Genomic DNA, 26,645 nt, shown 5'->3' on the forward strand with positions numbered 1-26,645 from the left:
ACTCTTCTGGCCCAGATCAGTGCTGAGGTTGATCCACACACAATGGCCACAATCTTATTAAATTACAAGTCATTCTTATGTTCCTGGCCATCAAATCTGCAATCCGGACTCACGAGTCTGTTTAGAGACTGATAGAGCAGCTGAGTCGGGCGAAAGAAGAACACCAAGATCCAGTCACCTACAGAACCACTCATGTGAGTGGTCTCCCAGGATGACAATAATTCTAATGTATTATTAGTTTTAGTACAATATGCTAAGTATAAACTCTGCAATAAACGGAAGGTAAAATTGACTCCTTGGAAGGTGAAATTGTAAATAATTGCACAGATCTTAATGTTTGAGCAATTTTTATTAAATTAGTAAAGCGTGCTTCAAAGAACAGAGATAATTTCAAAGAAATTATCTATTCATATCATCCTTGAGAAAACAAACTAACTTTTACTTTCCCTGAGAGAAGAAAGAATCCATATAAGACTACACAGAAAATCAACCCAAATACCATATCTATCAGCAGTGTTAGGTTCCATCAATTAATTAAGCTACCTCCTGGACCAATGGCTGAGATGTTTACTCAGGCTTCTAGAAGGAATTACTAGCATCGTCGGTTCTATCCTGTTACAGTCAATTGTACATCATAGAAAGTACCTTACCTCCGGAGGGAATTGCAGAAGGCCTGTCAATAAATTAAGCCTCCCTCTATGGGGCATGCCAATAATAACATCAGTTATCCCACTGTAGGCTGCCATTTTCAGCAACTCATGGAAAAAGCCCATCATGCTTTCAGCTCCTTCGCCTCCATACCGCTTCACTGTAGCAAACTTGGTGGCCAAAAAGTGGTCAAACTCCTATGGAACATCATGTCAGACACATTTGTGGCGGGAAGATAGCCAACTACTTAGGTCAAAATCAGACACATTCGTGTGTATTGTAGGAAGACCCCACACTGCTTCAAGTGACCGCAGCCGTGCCCCTTCACAACACACCCCAGAGACAGATGTAACTAATCCAGAACATGGCTGGAAAGCCTACAGGACAGCAGGCAGCAGTCAGATTGCAGAGAAAACCACCCGAGTGGTGGAATAACTTACCCCAAGAGGGATCCTCTTAGAATGTGTTCCTCTAGAGTAGGGGCTGGGCCTTAGGGGTCTGCCCCTCCTAGCCCTTGAGTTTTAGTACCAGGCTCTACCGTACTATTTTGTCAAGGCCGCAAATGACCCAACTATCCAAATTACTGGGAATAGTTTCCTTGTCATCTTGACATGCCTGAGTCTTGATCATAGCCTTGACAGATTCAGGTCTATTAATCTGCACCAAGAGTCTCTTCCATGCATCGTTCTTTTTTTGATCACTCCAGGTCATAAAAAGAGAAGCAAGGTCTTAAGGGCTTTTCAGTCTTTTACAGAGTGAATAGGCAATTATATAAAAAGTATATATTTTGACTCGGTTGTTTGGGGTTCTACTTTTTCCTACTTAGAACAAAGTGGTGTGTGTTCTATTATCTAGTGTGTTGACGCAACGAGGTAAATAGGGGTAAGTAAATGCTTTAATTCCCTCTCTTCAATATTGATATATCTTTGTAGAAAAAGAGCCATCCTATTCCATTGATGTTAGCTGGTACTTTTATACCTGAGATTCTAGCATTAGTTTTGACAGATGTTTTCGCTCTTCTGGGGTAAAGGTCTCTTTCTTCAGTTCCTCAAACCGTTTGGCAAACCAGTCTTTCTCCTCCTGGCTCTCAAGTTGGGAGGTTTCAATAGAAATTTGCCCACAGTAGATTTGGTTGAGATAGGCTAATATTTCCTCAAGAGAGGCCTCCTCCTTCCCCATGTTCAACAATCCTACAAAAACGAAATCATAGGGATCTTTTTAAAAAGCAATCAACCATGTAATTAATTATAGAACATACCAAAGTAATTATTTCAATTCAGAGCATTTTGTTTTGGATAAGTTGGGTCATCATCAATGGCTACCTAGATTTTTCTAAAGACAAAACTAAAAATAGGGTCAAAGGCCACAAAATAGTCAGACTAGGAGAGAGAATATCAGTCTTTCTCCACAAGGACAGAGCCATGCCACTTTATGCCAAATTTTGATTCTATTGTAATTTCAAACTAAAAATGGAAAGTTAACACTCAACTGCTTTATAGCTACAGATCAGATATTCTACCTTTATCTGAAATATCTCCCCAAATGTTTAACTCTTATATTAATACCTACAAAGTAATGTCTACCATTGAACAGTTGGCCTAAATGTTATTAATATTGATAGCAAAGCAACATTTTAAGGTAAAGGGAAATCTACCTGAACCTTGGTCAACAAAAGGAGAGCACTGTAAGTGTATCAATAGCTCAGCACCAAATCAATGATCAGTCATTTGCCTTAACCTACAACGTGAGTTTTTAACAAACCAACATTTACTTTATTATTGCTTATGGTTTCTTACAATAATTTTAGCTCTTTGATACTGATTGACCATTCAAGTTATAAAAATTGTTTTGCGTATCACTTGGCTTCTCTGCCCCACATTTTAACCTATAAAACAGGAACACCTCAGGAGGTAGTTGTTAAAATTAAATAAGGTAGGAGGGTGCCTGGGTGGCTCAGTCAGTTAAGCGTCTGACTTCGGCTCAGGTCATGATCTTGCAGTTTGTGGGTTTGACCCTGTGTTAGGCTCGGTGCTGACAGCTCAGAGCCTGAAGCCTGTTTTGGATTCTGTGTCTCCCTCTTTCTCTACCCCTCTCCCTCCTTCATGCTCTGTCTCTCAAAAATGAATAAATGTTAAAAATTTTTGAAAAAAAAGATTAAATGAGATAGGAAATAACCTAATGTCCACTGATGGGATAAACAAAATGTGATATACCCATACTGTTGCAGACTATGACTCTGGAGTTCTCTCTTGTCCAGCAAGAGAGTGGACACAGAATTGAATACGAGAGAGGCTAATGTCCAGAAGGAGACAAGAGCCCTGAACACATGTTTCATCTCGTATTTATTGAGCTCTCAAGATCTTACACGTGTGTTGTACATGAGGAAATAATCAGATAGTAATCAATAACTTGTGTGTGGGGGTGCCTGGGTGGCTCAGCCAGTTGAGCGTCTGACTTCGTCTCAGGTCATGATCTCACGGCTTGTGAGTTCAAGCCCCACATCAGGCTCTGTGCTGACAGCTCGGAGTCTGGAGCCTGCTTCAGATTCTCTCTCTCTCTCTCTCTCTCTCTCTCTCTCTCTCTGCCCCTCCCCTACTCATGCTCTGTCTCTCACTCTCAAAAATAAATAAACGTTTAAAAAAAATAACTTGTGTGTGTAAGAAGCAAAGGGTCTGCCTGGGGGGGGGGGGGTGGACAAGTGGTGTTTGTGATCAAAACAAATCTGATATATTGGTACCAGATGGAAAGTAGTTTCCTGCAGGTGATATAACAAGTTACTTGTGATCCCATTATAATACCTTGCTAACTAACCTTGGGCGCTTTCACCCAGTGGTGGCTGCTTTCTGACCTAAGCTTTCTTAACCCATTTACGTAAGTATAAGGAATTCTTGAACCTATTTCCCCACATCATATGATGGGATAGTGCTCAGCCACATAAAGGAATAAAGTACCAGTTTATGCTACAGTATGGATGAAACTTGGAAACATTACACTAAATGTAAAAAGCCAGACCCAAAAGGCCACATACTGTGACTTCATTTATACAGCATGTCAAGAATAGGCAAATCTATAGAAACAGAAAGTAGATTAGTGGTTGCTAGGGGTTGAGGAGAAGGCAGAATGGGGAGTGAGTAAGTAAATTTACTAGGCACAAGATTTCCTTTTGGGGTGATGAAAATGTTCTGGAACTAAACTGATGATTGCATAACATTGTGGCTGTATGAAATGTCACTGAATTATATACTTTAAAATGGTGAGAGTGGAGGGCGTCTGGCTGGCTCAAGCGGTACAGTGTGAAACTCTTGATCTCGGGGTTATGACTTCGAGCCCCACTTGGGCACAGAAATTACTTAAGGGGCACCTGGGTGGCTCAGTCGGTTAAGCGCCCGACTTCAACTCAGGTCACGATCTCGCAGTCTGTGAGTTTGAGCCCCGCGTCGGGCTCTGGGCTGATGGCTCAGAGCCTGGAACCTGCTTCGGATTCTGTGTCTCCCTCTCTCTCTACCCCTCCCTCGTTCATGCTCTCTCTCTGTCTCAAAAATAAATAAACGTTTAAAAAAAAAATTAAAAAAAAAAAAAAGAAAACACTAAACTTTCTGTTCCTGAAGGGCCATTTAAATTATGATGGAATAGGGGCGCCTGGGTGGCTCAGTCGGTTAAGCGGCCGACTTTGGCTCAGGTCACGATCTCACACTCCGTGGGTTTGAGCCCCGCGTCGGGCTCTGTGCTGACCGCTCAGAGCCTGGAGCCTGTTTCAGATTCTGTGTCTCCCTCTCTCTGACCCTCCCCCATTCATGCTCTGTCTCTCTCTGTCTCAAAAATAAATAAACGTTAAAAAAAATTAAAAAAAAAAAATAAATAAATAAATTATGATGGAATAGATTTTGTCTCCAAGCCCCCCAAGTGAGAATTGCTTAGCTGAGTCCAGGCAGATTCTAGAACTGCGAGATAATAAAATTGTTGTACCCTTAGAAGTTACTGCATTTTGGAGTGGTTTATTACACTGCAATAAATTACCAGAACATTACTAATTGGTATATATACCAGAATTTGACATTGCCCAAAAATAACTTTAAAAAAAATGACATGACAGGGGTCACCTGAGTGGTTTAGTTGGAAGAGTATGTGACTCTCAATCTCGGGTTTGTGAGTTCGAGCCCCGTGTTGGGTATAGAGATTACTTAAACATAAAATCTTTAAAAAATAGTAATAATAAAATAAAATAAAATAAATAAGTAAAATAAAAAAATGGCATGAGATAGGAGCCCAGGATGCTGCCTGGTTATCTAGCCCCATTTTTTTTTAAGTTCCCAAGCTGGGAAATAAAACAGGAAGGGAGAGCTGGATTGTCACCTTACCTCTGCCACTTCCCAGCTACGACTAATTTAAGTTCTCTGAGTTTCTGTTTCCTTGTCTGTAAAATAAAGATGGCAGTAACTTCTTAGGGGGTAGGTATGGGAATGCATTGACAAAACAGATGTAAAGTGTCTGGTCCATAATGGGTGTCCAGCTTTTTTTAAATTATTATTTCAGGGCTTGCAATTTTTTATTCATTTTTTTAAAGTTTTTGGTTGTTTTTTTTTTTTTAGAAATGTTTATTTGTTTTTGAGAGAAAGAGAGAGGTAGAGAGCAATCAGGGGAGGCGCAGAGAGAGAGGGAGACAGAATCCCATGCCATTGGCACAGAGTCCGGATGTGGGGCTTGAACTCACAAACCATGAGATGATGATCTGAGACGAAACCAAGAGACGGACACTTAACTGACTGAGCCACCCAAGCGACCCTTATTACATTTTAAAAATAGTTTTCTTTGTAGTAAGAATGCTGAACGTAAGATCTGTTCTCTTAGCAAAATTTTAAGTATGCAATACAGTATTAACTAGAGCCCCTAGAACTTATTTATCTTTTCATAATTGAAACTCTGTACCTTTTGACCACCATTTCCCTATTTCCGCTTCTTCCCAGACCCTGCAAACCACTAAGTTTGACCATTTTATCATTTTTCTTAAATATGGAAGGCTTCACGAATTTGCGTGTCATCCTTGTGCGGGCACCATGCTGATCCTCTCTGTATCGTTCCGATTTTAGTATTTGTGCTGATGAAGCGAGCATAAGTTTGACGATCTTAGATTCCCCATATAGTGGGATCAATCATGCAGTGCCTGTCCTTTTGTGACTGGTTTTATTTCACTTAGTGTAATGCCTCGAGGTTCATCCATGTTGTCACAAATGGAAGGATTTCCTTCTTTTTTTTTTTTAATTTTTTTTTAAACGTTTATTTAGTTTTGAGACAGAGAGAGACAGAGCATGAACGGGGGAGGGTCAGAGAGAGAGGGAGACATAGAATCCGAAACAGGCTCCAGGCTCTGAGCTGTCAGCACAGAGCCCGACGCGGGGCTCGAACTCACAGACCACGAGATCATGACCTGAGCCGAAGTCGGATGCTTAACCGACTGAGCCACCCAGGCGCCCCAGGATTTCCTTCTTTTTTAAGGCTGAGCAATATTCTGTTCCATATACCACATTTTTTTTTTAATCATTTTTTTTTTTTTAAACTAGGGCCTATGCCCAACGTGGGGCTTGAACTAACAACCCCAAGATCAAGAGTCACATGCTCTAGCAACTGAGCCAGCCAGGTGCTCTCATACTGCATTTTCTTTATTCATTTATCCATTGATAGACATTTAAGTGTTTTCATATTTTTTGCTATGGTAATAATGCCACAGTAAACATAAAAGTACAGATAACTCTTTAAGACCCTGATTTCAATTTCTTTGGATGAATACTCAGAAGTGGGATTCCTAGATCATATGGGATTTCTATTTTTAATTTTTTGAGGAGTATCCGTACTATTTTCCACAGTAGCTACACCTACTTGCATTCCCACCAACAGTGCAGGAGGTTTTCTCTACATCCTCACCAACACTTGTTATCTTGTGTCCCAGCCATTCCGGCAGATGTGAAGTGATACCTAATTGCAGCTTTGATTTGCATTTCTCTGATGATCAGGGATGGTGAATACCTTTTCATGTACTTGTTGGCCATTTAGTTGTTTGTTTGTTTTAATGTTTTTATTTCTTTTTTGAGAGAGAGACAGACAGAGAGAGAGACAGAGAGAGACAGAGTACAAGTGGGGGAGGGGCAGAGGGAGAGGGAGACAAAATCTGAAGTAGGCTCCAGGCTCTGAGCCATCAGCACCGAGTCCGATGCGGGGCTCAAACACACGAACCATGGGATCATGACCTGGGCCGAAGTCTTAACCAGCTGAGCCACCCACGCATCCCACCTGTTGGCCATATGTATGTCTTCTTTGGTAAACGTTTTTAAACTTAGAGGAAATGAACCCTATTGAAAGACTATTCTAGGGGCGCCTGGGTGGCGCAGTCGGTTAGGCGTCCGACTTCAGCCAGGTCACGATCTCGCGGTCTGTGAGTTCGAGCCCCGCGTCAGGCTCTGGGCTGATGGCTCAGAGCCTGGAGCCTGTTTCCGATTCTGTGCCTCCCTCTCTCTCTGCCCCTCCCCCGTTCATGCTCTGTCTCTCTCTGTCCCAAAAATAAATAAACGTTGAAGAGTTTAAAAAAAAAAAAAAAAAAAGAAAGACTATTCTAGAACCTCAAGACCAGTCCTCTTAGACAGTGCTTGAATGTGCCCCTCACGGTCAACTCACACTCCATGGAAGCCTCAACTCCAGTGGGCATGTGAGTTCTTCAAGAACAGAGAAAGGAGCCATACTGCATCTTGGCAGCTAACCGTTACATGTACAGTCTAGTGTTGATGGGCTTTACCTGTGGTATTAAAAGGTCCCTGTAGGGTCTGCACAAGAGCTTGGACTTCAGGCACATTCTCCGGCAAGGCTTGTCCAGTGAAGAGGGGGTTGATTTTGGCAGCTTTATGACCATGTTCACAGTATACGGTCACCAATCTGGCAAGGCCATGATCAACTAATTCAAGGGGAAAATAAAACAATACAAACAATTTAGAAAATGCCCACAAACTAAAAAAAAATCAGTTTTTCAAAGAAGCCTTTGTGGCCTTAGACACTTTTAATGCATTCCTTCTACCTACCACATCTCAGGTTTATAGACTATCAGAATCCAGGAAAACACACTTACTTTTTTTTAATGTTTATTTTTGAGAGAGAGAGAGAGCACGAGTTGGGGAGGGGCAGAGAGAGAGAGAGGGAGATACGGAATCCAAAGCAGGCTGCCAGCTCTAAGCTGTCAGCACAGAGCCCGATGCGGGGCTTGAACCCACAAACCGCGAGATCATGACTTGAGCCGAAGTTGGACGCTCAGCCGACTGAGCCACCCAGGCGCCCTCAGAAAAACACACCAATTTCTTTAAATTTATCTCATGATTGCTAAAGTCAGTGAAGGAAAAAAAAAAAAAAAAGGAGATAGAACTATGGGTGCGCATTTGTAAAAATAACTAATTATGCCTTTAGAGAAATAGCACTGAAAAGAACTGTTAAAATGCTGAGATTCTGGATAATTAGAGTCCTCTTAATTATTACTTGAGATTTTTAAATATTTTACTTAAAAAATAGACATAGGTAGAACTACAAAATCAAAGTTACATCTCCTTCCCTATTGCTTAAAGACCCAATGTACAGAGTTATTTCATAGACTCATGAAATTTATACTAGAAAAAGATCTTTTTTTTTCTTAATGTTTTTTTTATTTATTTTTGAGACAGAGAGAGACAGAGCATGAGCAGGGAAGAGGCAGAGAGAGGGAGACACAGAATCGGAAGCAGGCTCCAGGCTCTGAGCCATCAGCACAGAGCCCGATGCGGGGCTCGAACTCACAGACCGTGAGATCATGACCTGAGCCGAAGTCAGATGCTCAACCGACTGAGCCACCCAGGTGCCCCTAGAAAAAGATCTTAAAAATGATCTTTTCACGGGGCACCTGGGTGGCCCCGTCGGTTATCATGATCTCATGCTTCGTGTATTTGAGCCCGGAGTTCGGCTCTGCACTGACAGTGTAGCGTCTGCCTGGGATTCTCTCTCTCTCCCTCTCTCTCTGCCCTTCCCCTGCTCGCACACTCATGCTCATGTTCTCTCTCTCTCTCAAAATCAATAAATAAACTTAAAATAATTTTTTTAATGATCTTGTTACTCACATAATGCAAAACAAAACAAAACAAAACAGGAAACAAACCCTTTATAAAGCTCTAAATGAGTGGTTCCTCAGTCTCTGCTTGGAGGAGTTGCATTATCTTTTAGTGAACCCAATATGATGATTCTATTTTGAGCCCAAACTGCTTTTCTTCCCTCTTCCATATGAAAGTTATTCCAAAATTTGAAGGAAAAAAAAAAATCCTTCATGCCCACACTCCGCTAACCTTCAGTTCATCAAGGCAGCCTTACAAACAGCACAAATCCCTGACGATGAGCAGATCCACCATTTCTGAACATTTTCTGAACATTTTTTCACCTTATGTGTTTATTCTTAGAACCCAGAGAAAAGTTCAGCATATTTTGAAACATTTAATGACCATTTTATGAACATTTATTGCCATGCAGTGAGCTACATAGGTGCTTTGTATTCAGAGTACGGCAAAGTATGTGTCTTGTCATGGGCTGACAGGAAAGAACAGAGAGGTACTGAATACGTAAAGGATGTGTTGGCACTGATGCAACAGTTAGGACGATCCATGCTATGTCTAATAAATTGGTAAGCTAATCAAACAATCCCAGTAAATGAATCGATTCCAGTCTGGAGATAAGTCATATAAATTGCCATAGGGTTCTATTCTGAATCTTACTGAAGTTCTCAATTGCTGTGTTATAAAGTAGGAAACCTTCACATTTGTGACTAAAATTCAGAAAGACCATGTCTAAAGCATTGTCCCCGCCGGTCACTCCTTAAAAACATATTCCTCCTCCCCACCAGAAAACAACAAAACAGCAAAAAAACAAACAAAAAACGCCACATTCTTCCCTGGGCTCTGCAGCATCACCAAATCCTGGCTTTTCTCCTAACTCACTGGCTACGCAACCTCAGTCATTTTGGGGAAGGAGCTCCTCTTCTTTGTCCATCTCTAAAATATTAGTGGTCTGCAGATCTGCCCACAGCCTTTTTCTCAAGCTGTTTTCTCTCTGGGTGATCTCCTGCACCTTCCACAGCTTCCAGGAACATGTACAAAACTACATCTCTAGTGGGGCAAGTCTAATAGTAGATATGCACGGTTATCATCACCATCCTCAAATTAGCAGCCCTATTGAAAACATTCTCTTAGTGAACCCACATCAACTCAGAGATTATTGCTCCAATTTCTAACTGTTCCCCAGGCTTCTCATGCCATTCTAAGAGCAATGGCATGGGAGTTGGCACAAAAGCAGGCTGCTCGCTCCCAGGGACGTGTGGAAGCTACTATTCTGGCAGAGCCAGAGAGAGAGAGGTCCACACCCCTCCACACCTCTGGGCACATCCCACATCCATCCTGGCAATCTATTTTCTCTCAGACCCTCTTCCTGCCTTTGCTCTGGTTTCTTTTTTCCAGACCCAATCCCATATTCCGTCCCTCTCTGCCTCCCAGATCCTTCCACTGTGACCTCTGGGATTCTGCTCCATGATTAATCAACCTCTCCGCATTCTTACCCTCCTCCATAAACATTCCTTATACCCCTATCCTAACTGGAACCTGCTTTCTCCCAGAGGACAACGGGAGGTGAAGCTGCTCATCACCACACTGACCCCTCAAGTACTGAAGGTGGAATTTCATTCCTCAGGGACATCCCCCCTCCCCCCACATTAGTCTTCTAACTCTGAAAATTTCCAGCCCCCAGGGGGACACGCCCTAGGGTTATCAACTAATCTCCATCTAGTATCAGTAGCCATTACAAAACAATGTTGTAGGAGAAGCTTCACAGAAAAGTGTCAGTGTATATAGATGAAAAAAACAACTATAAACAGTATAAATAGTATGAGCCTGGTCTTTGTTACAATGTATATATGTATAGTAGGTAATGTATATTTCATTACCTAGTCTATATAGCATAATATGAGTATCTATATACTTTATATATGTGAATGTGTGTATATATATCCCATATACATAAAGGAAATGGACCAAAAATTTAGTGATTATCCTGTACAAAATTCCTCGTTTTTTCTTTCGCTTATTTGCTAAGTTTTCAATGGCAAACATGTATAGCACAGCTCTTCAAATGTTATCCTGACTTGCTGCCAACTGCACTCGTAGGGCACTCCAGTGTACCTGTCCTCACCAGTGGGCTTTATGCTTGTAAAAATCAGTTATATTTGTTCCTAAGGCTGGTGCTGTGGGAGAAAGAAAATGTGGGGGGAGAAATCATAAAAATCTAGAGAGATGTTGCATTCAGATTGCTTCCACAGTGCTCTTAATTTTAAAGATTTGCAAAAACAAATCCAAGAAGAAATACATTTGTCAAAATACATGAAGCATCTCTCATTTCTTTACCATACTCCTTGCTTTAAAGAACTTTTTTTTTTTTTTTTAAATTAATTGACTACATTCTAGTTTCAAATCCATCAGGGGTGCCTGGGTGGCTCAGTTGGTTAAGTGTCTGACTTTGGGTCAGATCATGATCTCGCCGCTCATGAGTTTGAGCCCTGCATCAGGCTCTGTGCTGACAGCTCAGAGCCTGGAGCCTGCTTCGGATTCTGTGTCTCCCACTCTCTCAGCCCCTCCCCTGCTTGCACTCTCTCTCTCTCTCTCTCTCTCTCTCTCTCAAAAATAAATAAATACTAAAAAAATCCACCAGATGTGATTGCTTCATCTATATTTTGTAGCAAACAGTGATATTATAAGATTTCAAAGGATGAGAACACATTGAATACATATATTGTTCATAAAAAGAATTTCATATCACTATATAAATAAGTCAAAGGATTACTGTAAAAGAAAAATGAATATCTTCATGCTAGGTATACTACCAACCAAATAACTTGATACTCAGGATATCTATAGAAGTTCAGAAGAATTTAATTTGATGTTTAAACCCCTAAGAAGCCAGAGAGAATAGGGAAAACAACAACACATATACACACTCCTTTACAAAACAAAATGGAAAATATTGAAGGCATGCTTCTGGCTCAAGAGACTGGCACATAGCAAATGCTCAAGAAACATTTGTCATTAACTGAATGAAGTCCTGAGATTCAGCATATTGTAAGAGAGTCACAGAATCCTTGTGATGCAAGTTTTCCAGAGCCAGAGCCCTCAAACATGCAGGATAAGAGCTTCAGTGAACACATCTTCCACCTCACTTTGAGCTCCTCTTTTTTTTTTTTTTTTTTTTTTTCCTTTTTAGAGAGAGAGACAGACAGACAGACAGAGAGACAGAGAGAACACACGAGCTGGGGAGGGGCAGAGAGAGGGAGACAGAATCTTAAGCAGGCTCCATGCCCAGCACAGAGTCCCACGCGGGGCTCAATCCCATGACCATGAGATCATGATCTGAGCCAAAATTAAGAGTCGGATGCTTAACCAACTGAGCCATCCAGATGCCCCTGAGCCCCTCTTTCCCAAGAACTGCACTCTCCCATTCCAGGGAGTGGGTTCCTAAGACCACGTCTACCTCATTCCATTCTGCCTCCCTCCCAGTTAATGGATTCCAAAGACACCTGAGTCGAAGTGGGTCAGATTCAGTCTTTCCAGAATTTATGACTTGGGATAGGGAGACACGGGTGGTCCGCTATGCCTCCTGTTTGTGCAAACAACATGGTTAACGCTGAACACCTGCTTTCCTTCTGGGAGTCTGGAATTTTGGCACAGGCAGAGGGTGTTTACATGGACGTCTGCCAATAAAAACCTCGGGTGACGAATCTCAAATGGACTCCCCTGGGTGACACGGCACATATATTGCTGTATTTATGTTGCATGAACAGGAGTGTTTCTGTATCACCCCTCACGGGAGAGAGTGCACAAGGACTCCTGCACAACGGTGCCTGTGCTGGTTTCCGTGACAGTGCAGCTGTGTATCCTTATTACATCACTGTGATGAATCTGAGCCATGAGTACAGCTATAAGCCGAGCACCATGAGGTTCTGGCGAATCTCTAAATGTAGGGGTGGTCTCGAGGACTCCTGACACGCATTATGGGTAGCACAGGAGCTGAGTACATTAACAGCTGTGCTCTGTGGGCCCACACACAGCTTCTGCCAATATTCCCAGAGTTAGTGCTGGTTTTCTCCCCCGCTGAGGCTTGGTTGCTGCACACATCCTTCAGCTCTGGAAGATATCCTTGTATCTTTTCAAATAAAGTCCCCGCTTCCCCTTAGGTGGCCACAGTTGGTTTCTGTTGCTTGTGATCAAAAGAACCTTTGCCGATACAGGGGTAAAAAAAAAATTATGATAAGGATATCTACATCAATTACTTTATTCTCTCTGTAAGCAAGCACAGTCGGGGCACTGAAGAGTGTTTTATTTTCAGGAAAAAAGGGTTCGTATTAACCAGCATGAAGTACACTGACACATAAACTAAACTTAGTGCTTAATCTAAAAGTCAATACAGTTCTTTTTCATCATCTGGTCATAAACAGCCTCCCCCCAAAAATATCTAGATCATATCCATAGGTTTCTTACATTCAAGGCAGCATATGCTTATAGCAAGTAGGAATGTTGGATATCTATAAAATGACTGAAGATTCCAAGAAAGAGAATTTCATAACTGAAGTCTCTTCAAACCCCATTAAAATGTGATGGCCACCCCCACCCCCCACCCAATTTCAGCTTAGGAACTTTGGAAATAACCACATTAAAACAAAGACTTCAGGGGCACCTGGGTGACTCCATTGGTTAAGCATCAGTCTCTTGGTTTCAGCTCAGGTCATGATCTCACAGGTTCATGGGATAGAGCCCTGCATTGAGCTCTGGAGCTGAGTGTAGAATGTTTGGGATTCTCTCTCTCCTTCTCTCTCTCCCCCTTTCCCCTTCTTCCAAGCTCTCTCTCCCTCTCTCAAAATAAATAAACATTTAAAAAACAAAGAAATTAAGGCAAGACTTTGTACCAGACTATTATATTCTGTACAACAAATACAGATAAACCTAGGCTGTGCAACTGAGTTTATTTTATATCATACCTGATCTTTCCACCTCAAATACAGTATCTTTATAAAATAAATTTATTTCAGGGTGCCTGGGTGGCTCAGTCAGTTAAGCGTCTGACTCTTGATTTTGGCTCAGGCCATGGTCTCAGGGCTTGTGGGATTAAGCCCTGCATCCGGCTCTGAGCTGACAGCGCAGAGCCTGCTTGGGATTCTCTCTCTCCCTCTTTCTGCCCCTCCCCCACTTGTGCACACACGCGTGCTCTTTCTCTCTTTCAAAATAAATAAGCATTTAAAAAATAAAATAAAATAAAATAAAACAAAACAAAATTTATTTCATTCTTAAAAAAAAAAAACACAAAAACCTTGTTCTGGTCCTTTCTAGGTTTTTTCCTAATCCTTTCTTAAATCACTGCCAAGGTAGATAAGTAAGGATCACAGACTGATAGTGAATGATAGCAAGTACCAACTTTTGCTCAGTGTTTCACACACGTCATCTTACCCAACTCTTGCAACAACTCTGAAATAGGTCTCCTCATCTGCAGAAGAGTAAACTGAGGCGCAAAGAGGTTAAGTGACCTGCAAAATGTGACAGAGGTAGTAAAGAAGCTACCTTCAAGCATATTTGACTTCAGTCCAATGTTTTATCCATTATATTATAACAAAAATTGAAAAGGGAAGTCCAGAGCCTACAGCAAAAAGGATGAGAGAACTGGAAATCAGTGAGACATTTGAAAAAAAAAGTACAAGGGCTAATGTCATTAGCCTTTTCTGGTCTGCATTGTACCCCAGAATTATCTAGATTTTTTAAAATCTCTAATGCATTAAGATTTTCTTCAACTGCTTTTCTCATGAGTCCAGTAAAGGCTCCTATTATTTCTAATTTGCAACATACCCACAACCTCACTTCAACTACTAAAGCTCAGTGCCAAGGTCAGTAACGGCTAAATGCTGCTTGAAATCCTATGGCGCCCATCTCCTGCTGGTCCCTAAGTTCTGCCATATTTTTGTAATCTGAATCCTCCATAATGACATTGATACTCCTGAATCGGCACTCCTTCATTTTCAATTGGGATTGTTGATGAATAAACTGAAGTTTACCCGAATTGAGGTTTACAGAGGTTAAAGTACAAGCTGTTACTAATAGCCAGCAACAAAGAACACTCACCACAGGTCAAATTTTAACTAGTGAAACCACTGTCATTTAAGAGGTTACTAGAAGCAAATTCAATATCTCTTTAAAGCCTTAATGTAATGGATGTCTTAGTGAATGATGTAGTCGCCCCATGCAGGCATTGATTTTCAGCCAAGATAAATATTTGTAGGGGCGCCTGGGTGGCGCAGTCAGTTAAGCGTCCGACTTCAGCCAGGTCACGATCTCGCGGTCCGTGAGTTCGAGCTCCGCGTCAGGCTCTGGGCTGATGGCTCAGAGCCTGGAGCCTGTTTCCGATTCTGTGTCTCCCTCTCTCTGCCCCTCCCCCGTTCATGCTCTGTCTCTCTCTGTCCCAAAAATAAATAAACGTTGAAAAAAAAAATTAAAAAAAAAAAGATAAATATTTGTAAAAAGAAGGCTGATGAAGGAAAGGCAAAGAGGAGGAGGGAGGCACCATAACTTTGATCGTATCCCATCTCACTATGTCACCCTGGATGTGGGAGGATGCCATGTGTCCATTTTCAGGACAGATTGTCCTTCGATTGACTTTGCCAATCCCAAAGAGTTGTGGACATGATCCACCAACCAACCCAATCATTTCTCTCAACCAAGATGGTACCTTTTAGGACAACTGGCAGGCGTCATGAAAAAGGCTTGAGCCGGTCATGATCTCACGGTCTGTGGGTTCAAGCCCCATGTTGGGCTCTGTGCTGACAGCTCATAGCCTGGCGCCTGCTTCAGATTCTGTGTCTCCCTCTCTCCCTGCCCCTCCCCTACTCATGCTCGCTCTCTCTCTCTCTCTCTCAAAACTAAATAAACATTTAAAAATTTTTTTGAAAAAATAAAAAAAGGAAAAAGACTTGAGCCAATTAAACCATGTACTCCTAATTAACGGAACTGACCATAAGCACCCACTTATATGGAATTTAAGGAAAAACCCAGCAAGTCTTCATTGTGTTCATGAGCAAAAAGAAATTATTAGTTCTTCTAAAGCATAGTAATATAGTATATTACCCAATGTATACAGTGCTTCCTTTCTTGATAATTGGTGTTACGGTTATACACTCAAAATTCAAATGCCCTAAATGTCACAAATAAATTGCATATACAGAATTGTATTTCCATTTCTTAGTAGGAATAACTCACTTAATAAGTATTCAGTTAAATATAGAGCTGAGAGGAATGTAAGAAAAGGAGCTTACCAAGCAGGATCTTACAGCATGAGAGGATGGTCTCTATATGAAACTGCACACAGTCATAAAAAGTTCAGTAGAGTCCAAGGGGTCTCTCAGACTGAGAGTTGAGGGAGATCAGATTAGGATAGCCTGGAGTTGTCTAGACAGATATTACAGAGGAGATGGGAATGGAGATGAGCCATGGAGAATGGGTATGAAGTGAAAGGGCATACAGAATGAGCGGGGAGAGCCTTGGATAACGGCTGGAACATGGGGGAATTTATGTCAGAGAAAGGTAAGAAAGAAGGCAGAATGGGTCATGAAACATGAAGGGCATTCAATATCAAGCTAACGAATCTGGGATTTTATTCTGAGAGGCAAAATAGAGCCTTTGGAGACTTGAGTTAAGAAAATAACTCAATGAGGGGCGCCTGGGTGGCTCAGTTGATTGAGCGTCCAACTTTGGCTCAGGTCATGATCTCACAGCTTGTGACTTCGAGCCCCGCATCGGGCTCTGTGCTGACAGAGCCTGGAGCCTGCTTCAGATCCTGTGTCTCCCTCTCTCTCTGCCCCTAACCCACTCGCATTCTATCTCTGTGTCTCTCAAAAATAAATAAACATTAAAAAAATAAATAAATAAAAAATAAATAAATAAACATTAAAAAAAATTTTTTTAAAAAGAAAATAACTCAATGAAACCAATGTTTTAGAGAAACTGTAGCAAGACACTAGGCTACAAATTTTCATAGCAGTGAGGCTAGCAGTTTTATCTTTTTGAAGTCATGGGAATTCAATGAAAGCTACAGGCCCTTTGCCTAAAAATAGACACACACAGTTGTGCAAAAGCCACAGACCCTCTAAAACTTTTCCTCAGGGATCCGTAGACTTGGCTAGGAGCACCTGGATTAATATTTCTTGCAGCAGCAGCAGCAGACCAGAATTAAAGGCCTACGCTAGGATCCCAACAGTGAAAACAGAAAGCAAGGCTTTGAGAAACACAGTGCTCAAGATTTGATATGAAGTATGGGTGAAAAGTTGAAGGTGGGTTGTTTGCCCTACATTTTTATAATATGTCTGTAGCACAGCCTACTACAACTCCTGAGATCCATTTTCTCTTCTCTTTCATGGTGATAATCAAATATACGGCCATGCAGAATAAAGATACACGTCCCAGCCTTCCAGGCAGCCAGTTGCCCATGTGACTAAGTTTTGATGAATGAGAAGGTAGTAGCCATGATCTGTGCAACTTTGGGGTCTTGCCCTTAAAGGGAGATGTGTCCTCTTTCCCTTCCCCCTTTCCTCCATCCTGCTGCACAGTGTGGATGCAGTGATGAGCCATCCTGGACCGGAGTAGACAGCAACACCCACAGGATGGTGAAGAAACAACATAGAAGGAGCTTGAACCCCTTCGGACCTTGCAGAACAAAACTGTCATACCAGCTCAGACCTTTACTCGTCTCACTTAGGTCACTGTTCCTCCACGTGTCCAACACAGCCCCTGAACTTACCCTATCCAATACACCATTTGGTACTCGAGGTGGGTTGCTACCATAACAGCTTAAAATACATATGACCTTGGCTTAGCAGTCAGGCAGTAGGTACCAAGAACCCAGATGTTTCAGACTAAAAAGCTAATGAGCACTGTGTTATGCTATCTGACAAAACGTGTGGTAAAACTGTCACCGGTGATGTCCTGCAAGGCAGACTGTATGTCCACGGAGCTGTCGCTCAGTAGCATGTGATTGTTGTTTCTTGTCACTTTCAGGAAAGCCCTGGGAGGGAGATGAGGTCAAGCTAGAGCGAGCTAGTTGGCAAGAAGAGATGCAGGGAAATTAAGCTCTGCTAGAAGGCAGATCCTAGCAGGTTTGGACAACTAGAGGCAATTACAAAAAGTGGTTCTGAAGAAGCTGTCTTACCAAGAGGGAAAACAGACAAACCCTTCTTCAAGGACCTTCCAGTAAGCATTCCCCGCTAGGCAATGAGGGACGCTGAGCCTCCAAGTTCCAATCAAGGGTATTACGTTCCCACTCAAGCCTATTATTTTTGATGGTCTCAAGGCATCTGAGAGGCATTCTACGTTTAGGAAGCTGAGTGGGTGGAGCACAGAAGAAGTAAATAAAAGACTGGAGTTTTCAGGCTTGAAAACTAGCTCTAGAGGAGATCTTTGTCTGGGGGCAATTTGGTCATAAAATGACCACAAGCAAAAAGACTGCAAGCCTATGAATTTCATGAGAAAACTGTACTGCCAAAGAAATCCCAACTTCGGCCATTAAAAATTAAAAAATTAAGTAAAAACAACCGTGTCGTTGATAACCCCCTAAAGTAACTCTCGGGTTCCTAACCTTACCAAAATAAGGTAGGCTGTGGACGGTGAGCAGCCCCCAAGGAGGGCATACTCCCCAACGTCCAAGGCAGAGATGGCCACAGAAGACGATGGATAAAGAAAGACCCACACGGCAAAGCCAGGGGAATGTTATGAACTTGCTACATCGCCACAGAAAGGAGCTCTTATCATTCCTCTCCAGCAGGATTTGATAACTGGTTTGAATAGTGACTACTAGAGTTCCTCATTCCTTTCTTTTCCAGATGGGAGTTTTCTTTGTATATGGAATGTGTCAGTAGGGGGTGCATAGCAGTTCATGAAATTCTAAAGCATTAGCAGACACAACCAGTCCTGACAGAGAGGACTGCACATTCTCGGGAGATAACAGACTTTGAACTGGACTCAAAAACTGAATAGAGGAGACAGAATCCATTCTATAAAAGGGAAAAAAAAAAAAAAAAAGAAAAAGCTTAGGTTATTTGAGTGGCCAAAGGGGTGGAATGTGGTGATTACTAATTATTTTTCAGTATTTTCCCCAGATAATTCTTAGCTGATGCATAGCCAACCTGAATAAAAATTATGCTTTCCAATCTCCTTTGCAGATACATACTGACCAAGTCCTGACGGTGAGATGCTACCAGAAGTGACAGCAACTCTCCTCGCCCCCTTCCTCCCACCTAGGCTAGTAGGAGACAGTGATCTACAAAATAACCGGTACCTTCTGAAACAGAAGAAAAAACTGCTACAGATCTGCATGCAATGGTAATTTTGAAAAAGGTATAAAGTGGACCACTTGCCTTTCCGTTTTATGCACAGTAGTTAAAAAATAGGAAGAATTGTGGGAAGGGGGGATGGGCTAAATGGGTAAGGGGCATTAAGAAATATACTCCTGGGGCGCCTGGGTGGCTCAGTCGGTTGAGCAGCCGACTTCAGCTCAGGTCACGATCTCGCGGTCCGGGAGTTCGAGCCCCGCGTCGGGCTCTGTGCTGACAGCTCGGAGCCTGGAGCCTGTTTCGGATTCTGTGTCTCCCTCTCTCTGACCCTCCCCTGTTCATGCTCTGTCTCTTTCTGTCTCAAAAATAAATAAATGTTAAAAAAAAAATTAAAAAAAAAAAGAAATATACTCCTGAAATCATTGTTGCACTATATACTAATTAACTTGGGTGTAAGTTTAAAAAATAAATTAAATCAAATGGTAAACAAAAATTTTTTTTAAATGGGAAGAATGAAGGGGCGCCTGGGTGGCTCAGTCAGTTGAGTGTCCAACTCTTGATTTTGGCTCAGGCCATAATCTCACAGTTCATGAGACTGAGCCCTGGGTCAGGCTCTATGCTGACAGCTCAGAGCCTGCTTGAGATTTTCTCTGTCCCTCACTCTCTGCCTCTCTCCCTCCCTCTCTCTCATTCTCTCTCTCAAAATAAGCAAATGAATTAAAAAAAAAAAAGAATAAAAGATTGCCCTTAGCAACAGAATTTCTTTTCTTTTTTTTATGTTTTGATTTATTTTTGAGAGAGAGAGAGAGACAGCATGAGTGGGGTGGGAGGGTGGGACAGAAAGAGAGAGAGAGAGAGAGACAGAGAGACAGAGAGACAGAGAGACAGAGAATACAAAGCAGGTTTCAGGCTCTGGGCTGTCAGCACAGAGGCCGATGTGGGGCTCAAACTCACAGCCTGTGAGATCATGACCTGAGCCAAAATCAGGTGCTTAACTGAGCCACCCAGGTGCCCCAGCAACAGAATTTCTTAAGCTAGATTCTGCAACTGTGCAACAATTATTTCCCAGCATTGATTTCACTCTTTCCTCCCAATACCACATGAGCACGCCCTTGGCGTTCAGTCCTAACTCAATACTGAACTTTCAAAGTCACCAAGCACCTCACAGTATAGCAAAATCATTACTAGTCTGGATGGGCGGGGGGAGCGGGAAAAGTCAATTTGGTGATGAGGGAAGAGGGAAGGGATTACATATAAAATCAACCCCAGAGATATTTTTTCAAGCCACACCAGCCCAGAGCTCCCAAAATGATTTGGATACAGTCTTCCAGGTAAAAACCACTGGCCTAGGTTTTCCAAGGCAAGGCTTAGTTTTCAGCTGCCAGGCTGAAGAATCAAATAGAGGGGTACCTGGGTCACTAAGTCAGTTAAGTGACCAACTCTTGGTTCAGGTTCAGGTCATGATCTCATGGTTTGTGGGTTTGAGCCCTGCGTTGGGCTCCGTGCTGACAGCAGGGAGCCTGTCTGGGATATCTCTCTCCCTCTCTCTTTCTGACCCTCCCCAGCTTGCTCTCTGTCTCTCTCTCTTTCTAAATAAATAAATAAGAATCAAATAGAGGCCCAATTGTGCGGGAAAACCTTAAACAAGATCACAACAATTATGCACTGAACACACACTAATATGATCCTAAACGAAGAAGAGATTGTCAAACATGTCCTACACTTGTGAGTTATGACTATAACAGTATTTGGCCATAGATAGCTATAGCCTTTCTGCTAAAGAATTACCAGTGGTGCCTGATAAAAATCCATATTCTTGAAATCTATCTCAGACCACTGAATTAGAACCCTGGGGTGGGGGAGGCTTGGGAAATGGTATTTTAAAAATCAATTCAAAATGATTTGAACACACACTTAACTTTGAGAATAACTGACATAGAAAATTCTTGACACTCGATTTGCAAAGTGAAATAAGATACCAATAGTCTTATCCCCAAGGATTAACAATCTGTTTGGCCAAAATGAACCTAAAGGAACCCCACTGCATCTAAGAGAGAGAAATCAGGTTTACTATCAAAGTCACCTGAGGTCAAGAGCAAACTATTGAGGTCCCAGTGTGTAATATAAGAGTCAAAGTTCAGGTACTTATATGATGAAGAGGATCTTCATTGTCAGTCTAGTAACTGGATCAAAGATGCCAAATGATCTTCTTCTAATAATCAATCTGTATTCATCTGTTCTGTGAAGATTAAATGCATCACAACTTTGCGGCACAAACCAAATACCCCAAGTAGATTTTTTGTACATGAGCATACAAAGAGAGGTCTCAAAAACTAATATTCAGGTCTTCTAACCCATTAAAACCATCAGTGACATGGTTCTGAACTCAGCAAAGAATCTTAAACTCTGAAATTAAAGTAAGAGGCTAGTTAGGCCAAGGAGACAAATAATTATTACCATGCTGTGGTCCAACCACCAGCTAACTGCCCTCTTCACCCTAGCTGTACAGTCGTGATCCCCACACATTCTGCTCACAAGAGCCTTAGAGATGGCCCTGGAAATGTATCCTTGAGTAAGCTCAACGAGCTGGGAGATCTTAGAGCTCTTCTTTTCCCGCAGCTCCGCCTGCGCAAGAGCTAAGTTCCCACAAGTTTACATCCAAGGAACAGAAAAGACAAGACCTCACAAAACCAGTTTGAACACGAGCGATGGGAAGATCACCCACGCGTGGATCCAATGCCGAGACCCCGACTTCACGTTTCCCCACCTACTAAGGCTGGACAGAGGGTGACCCTCACACTGACAATCTCCCCCTGCCCAACCTGCCTTCCTTGGCCCCCTCATCTCCCCCCTTACTCCCTATGGGCCTGAGCGCACAGTGCAGACCCCCAGAAGTCCAGCCTCTCCCACAACAGCATCCCACCTCAGGCCTGTCAGGGAAGTCCCCTGCTTCCCCAGCCCCTACGTGCACGGCACGGCCCTATCCCCGACCTGAGGGGCGCGCCAGGCCGCCCCGGGGCTCCCGGCTCTCGGGCTTCCTCGGCCGATAGCCATAGACACCCTTCTCTGTCTGGTAGCCGCGCCGGAATAGGAGCGGAGGGGCTCGGCAGAAGCCTCGTCTTGCTGCTGCCACAGTGGCCGTGGCCATGTCTCGCCTGGACTCGGGGCGGAAGACAAGGGGCAGCAGTCGCCTGAATACGAGGGGTCAATCCTGGGCTGCCTGGAACCGGAGCAGGGGGAGGAGCGGGAAGCGGGAGGCGGGAGGCGGGAAGCGGAAGCCCCGCCCTAGACAACGCCCCCGCGCCTGATTGGCCAGGGGCCTGCCCCTGGGAGCCAATCCAGGTAAGCTGCCGGAGGGGCGGAGCCACCTGCTGGGCTCTGGCGCCCGGCGTGCGCTTCTGGCAGCAGAGGGAAGCCGGGAGTGCAGAGCCTGGCGTCGTCATCTGCTTTCCGGTACAAAACTCGTTATCTCTACGTATCCTGCAGACCCCAGCCAGGAGTATTCACCCACCACCCCTCTGCTGGAAGCCCGCGAACACGACCACACAGAACGAGACAGGTTCTCGTACCGAAGGGAAAAATCAGCGACAGGGTGCAAAAAAGTCGTGGGACCGAGACCAAGGGACTCAAGAAGGAAAGGCCATCTGAAGGAGCCAGAAAATCAATATCGCTCCTTTTATTTTTTTTCTTAAGAAACACTGAGGCGGGGGGGGGGGGCGGGGGGCGGCGGGGCTGGGTGCCTCAGTCGGTTAAGCTTCCAACTCCGGCTCAGGTCACGATCTCGCAGTTGGTGAGTTCAGGCCGGGAACCAGAGCCGGGCTCTGTGCTGACAGCTCAGAGTCTGGAGCCTGCTTCGGATTCTGTGTCTCCCTCTCTCTCTGCCCCTCCCCCACTCGCACTCTGTCTCTGTCTCAAAAAATAAACATTAAAAATTTTTTAAATAAATTAAAAAAAAGAAACATTGAGGAAGAAAGTAGAAAATAGGAGAGAAGGAGCCTGCAAGAAAGGGATAAAATAAAAGTGAAGAGAAATCAGGCAGTGTGGAGATATTTGAGATTCTCGGTTGGTCCATCTCTGACAGAATTTCCCCAACTAATTTATTCCACCACTTACCTGCCAATGGAGAGTGGGGGGCAATGAAAGGGATCTGAATCCTTCCCTAGCCAGTCATCCACCATTCCAGTCAGCGGTGCAGCTGTACCCCCCGCCCCCCACCATACTTCTAGAACATTACAAGATATCTCTCCACCTCGCTCACTCAACCACTGTGCCCACAGAGCACTTCGCTAGGTTACAAGGATTCGTAAGAAACAGTGTCTGCCCTTCATCAGTTCCCAGTCCAGCTGCAGAGTGAACTCAACACACAGTATGAGAGATGCTTGGACACCTGCCTGTGCAAGTACCCTGCGAGCATAGACAATCAGCATGGAGTACAAACAGGTGTGCCAGGGAAACCTGCAAGGGGAAAGGACACGAGACCAGAATCTTCAGGGATGAAGCTGATTATGGCGATTATGATTTTTTTCTTTATAATTTTAACACCAAAGAGTCCAGAACATGTTTGAAAGATATTACAAAGTACGAAATCAAAAATACAGAAGGGAGGGATAATGCAATAGACTGAAGTCCATGCAGAGGTGGGAAAGGATGTGATCCAAGCACAGAGGATGCTGGAAAGGAGGAGAGACATGTCTTCCATTGATTTAGGTGGAAATAAGAGAAGATTGGTACAAAAGCAATTGGAGTAATAGATTCAGTGGTGGAATTCTGAGGGGATTTCTTCTATGTAAAGTATGAGGCTATAATTTACCCCCAGAAGGTGCTGGGGAGTGGCAAGGCAAGTCAGAGTTGAGAGTGGTAGAAACAGTACGAAACCGTTATTGAGGAGAGGAGTGAAATGTAGATTGTCCTAAAGTTTTGGGGGCCACCCCGTTAAGGTTGGTGACCATGAATAGAAAGTGATAACAATTTCTGCTCTTTTGTGATTTTCTCCATTAGTGCTCATTTGGCTTGGTACAGAGAAGGTGGGAAGGATGATGACCAGATCCATTCAGGGCTATAGTTTTTCCAAGCAGATATAATAGGCCAAGAGACAAAGATGTCTAAGATACTAGTTAGAGAAGGGTGCCTGGGTGGGTCAGCTAGTTAAGTGGCTGACTGCGGCTCAGGTCATGATCTTGTGGTTCCTGAGTTCGAGCCCCGCATCAGGCTCTGTGCTGACAGCTCAGAGCCTGGGGGCTGCTTTGGATTCTGTGTCTCCCTCTCTCTCTGCCCCTCCCCATTTGCACCCTGTCTTTCCCTCTCTCTCTCTCAAAAATAAACATTAAAAATTATTTTAAAAAAAGATACTAGAGAATGAAATTAAAAACAAAAAAATGGACTCTATGCTGAAAATAAAAAGGCTAGAAATATAAGAATGGACTGATAAAAGGAGGGAGGTGCCAGTGGGCTGGCGATTCCAACAAGGTTGAAGAATAGGTAAACTGGGGGTGCCTGAGAATCTGAGCTAGAACAGAAGATCTTAGCAGAAAATGGGGTGTTTGATGTGATGATTGAAGTGATGCAAATTTTGACAATGATAAAATGGCTAAAGTAGAGTGTGGAAAATGTCATCAGAGGTGTGAAGGTCAAGGAACTGAGAGGTCAGATCTTTAGGCAAGTTGCCATTGGAACATTAATATCAGGTTGGAAATGTCCAGAATTGAGGTCTTCGTCTTGCGTTGAAGCCTCTGGTGAATGAAGAGGAACAAGTAGGAAGGTGGCAGTTGACGCTGAGCAGAGGAAGAAGGTATGGCATGTCCATAAGGCATGGATTCATTTATTTATTTTTAAGTGTTTATTTTTTGAGAGAGAGAGAGAGAGAGTCAGAGAGCGCACATGCGCAGGCAAACAGGGTTAGGGCAGAAAGAGAGAAATCCCAAGCAGGCTCTGTGCTAACAGTGCAGAGCCTGACTTGGGGCTCAAACTGTGAGATCATGACATGAACGGCAACCAAGAGTGGGAGGCTCAACCAACTGACCCACCCAGGAGCCCCCCCTAACGTGTGGATTCAAATCAGCAGGGAAATGTGCAAAAACCTAGGCAGCAACTGGGAATAAAGATGATATAGATCCCGTCTCTGGACCCCAAGTACAGTATATCCGAAATAGTTCTCAAATCCTTCTACTCTCCATCATTACTGCCTAGTCTGGGCCATCAGCACCTGTCTCCAGGAGGACCGCAATGGCTTCCTAAATGGTCTTCCGGCCTTGGGTCGTTCCTGACCTTGCTATACTTCATCCACACTGAGTCAGACTTATTTCCTAGAATTAATATCTGATTCATATTGCTATTGCCTGAATTTAAAATTATAACATTCAATTTAAAAAATACATAGCAGACTGTGGAAAAAGAGCTATTATAATCATTACTAAACTACTAATACTGTTATAAAACTACAGTTTTATATAGTTTAATAGTTTTATTATTCCTGGAAAACAAATGTTTTGTTCTCTTATTTGCTCTTATGTTACATCTACATAGGATAGATACAGTGATGTAGAGATGGTTCTATGTACAGTTCTATATAGATAACTAGAATTAAAATGTAAAGCTGTCGGGGCGCCTGGGTGGCTCAGTCGTCCGACTTCAGCTCAGGTCATGATCTCACAGTCAGTGAGTTCGAGCCCCGCGTCAGGCTCTGTGCTGACAGCTCAGAGCCTGGAGCCTGCTTCCGATTCTGTGTCTCCCTCTCCCTCTGCCCCTCCCCTGCTCATGCTCTGTCTCTCTGTATCTCAAAAATAAACTAAAACAGTAAAAAAAAAAGGTAAATCTGTCATAGTTGCTTGAGTGTTGTACTGGGTATCAGGCTACCAGATTCTAATTCTATTTTTTCCATTGATTGGCTATGTGACCTTGGGAGGATACAACCACTCTATTTCCTCATGGTCTACCTTGTCTTTAAAGTTCCTTCAATTTCTAAAAGTTTTTTATTCTAAAGCTTTCTATTAAAAGTAAAAGAATGTGTATTGGGCCACTAGAGGAGAAGGGGAAAATGTAGGCTTAACTTATTTATACCATGGAATTCCACACAGAAATTAAAACTAAATGAACTAGATGTACTCATAGAACATAAATAGTTCCCAAGAATATAAAGTTGAGGGGAGATTTGACAGGAATGATATTCACACAAATTTTAAAAATATGCCAAATTAGTCTATGTGTTTTTAATGAATATGTACATATATAGTAAAAGTATAAGTATATGGTTAGGTAGGATGCATTTCAATTTCAGTAAATTGGTTACGGGGGCATGGAGAAGAATCGAATGGGTGGGACAGCAGCTTTTATGATTTCTACAATGCTGTAGTACTTCTGAAAATTCTGATACAAATATTTCAAAATGTTATCTCTGTTAGTATTTCAAAATTTTAGCATTTGTCAAATTGTAGGAGAACATGGATATTTGGTTTATGATTTTCTGTATCTTTCACGTTTAAAAATATTTTAAATTTTAGGGGCGCTTGGCTGGCTCAGTCAGTAAAGCATGTGACTCTTGATCTCAGGGTTGTGAATCTGAGCCCCACGTTGGGTGTAGAGTTTACTTATAACGTCCTTAAAA

At 42.8% G+C, this 26,645-nt stretch overlaps 1 protein-coding gene and 1 non-coding gene across 4 annotated transcripts in view; both read right to left on the reverse strand.

Annotated features, from left to right (window-relative positions):
* DHTKD1 (dehydrogenase E1 and transketolase domain containing 1) overlaps nucleotides 1-22,276 on the reverse strand; it is a 52,266-nt gene extending 29,990 nt beyond the window's left edge. For 2 of the 3 annotated variants that reach the window (XM_040451451.1, XM_040451449.1), the window contains exons 1-4: nucleotides 22,037-22,276; nucleotides 7,433-7,588; nucleotides 1,627-1,838; nucleotides 651-845 (exon numbers count right to left, since the gene is read on the reverse strand). In XM_040451451.1, coding sequence (XP_040307385.1) covers nucleotides 651-845; nucleotides 1,627-1,838; nucleotides 7,433-7,588; nucleotides 22,037-22,193 — 720 coding nt within the window. In that variant the 5' untranslated portion in view covers nucleotides 22,194-22,276. Of the gene's footprint in view, nucleotides 1-650; nucleotides 846-1,626; nucleotides 1,839-7,432; nucleotides 7,589-21,128; nucleotides 21,280-22,036 lie in introns of all 3 variants that reach the window. The other variant, XM_040451452.1, reaches the window with a different exon arrangement.
* LOC121014932 (U6 spliceosomal RNA) lies at nucleotides 5,653-5,759 on the reverse strand. The gene has a single exon (XR_005783519.1). It is a non-coding gene; the product is annotated as a U6 spliceosomal RNA (small nuclear RNA).
* Nucleotides 22,277-26,645: the final 4,369 nt, after the last annotated feature.

The sequence above is a fragment of the Herpailurus yagouaroundi genome, unplaced genomic scaffold (assembly GCF_014898765.1).
Source record: "Herpailurus yagouaroundi ecotype Mexico unplaced genomic scaffold, PumYag 203, whole genome shotgun sequence".
Classification (NCBI taxonomy): domain Eukaryota; kingdom Metazoa; phylum Chordata; class Mammalia; order Carnivora; family Felidae; genus Herpailurus; species Herpailurus yagouaroundi.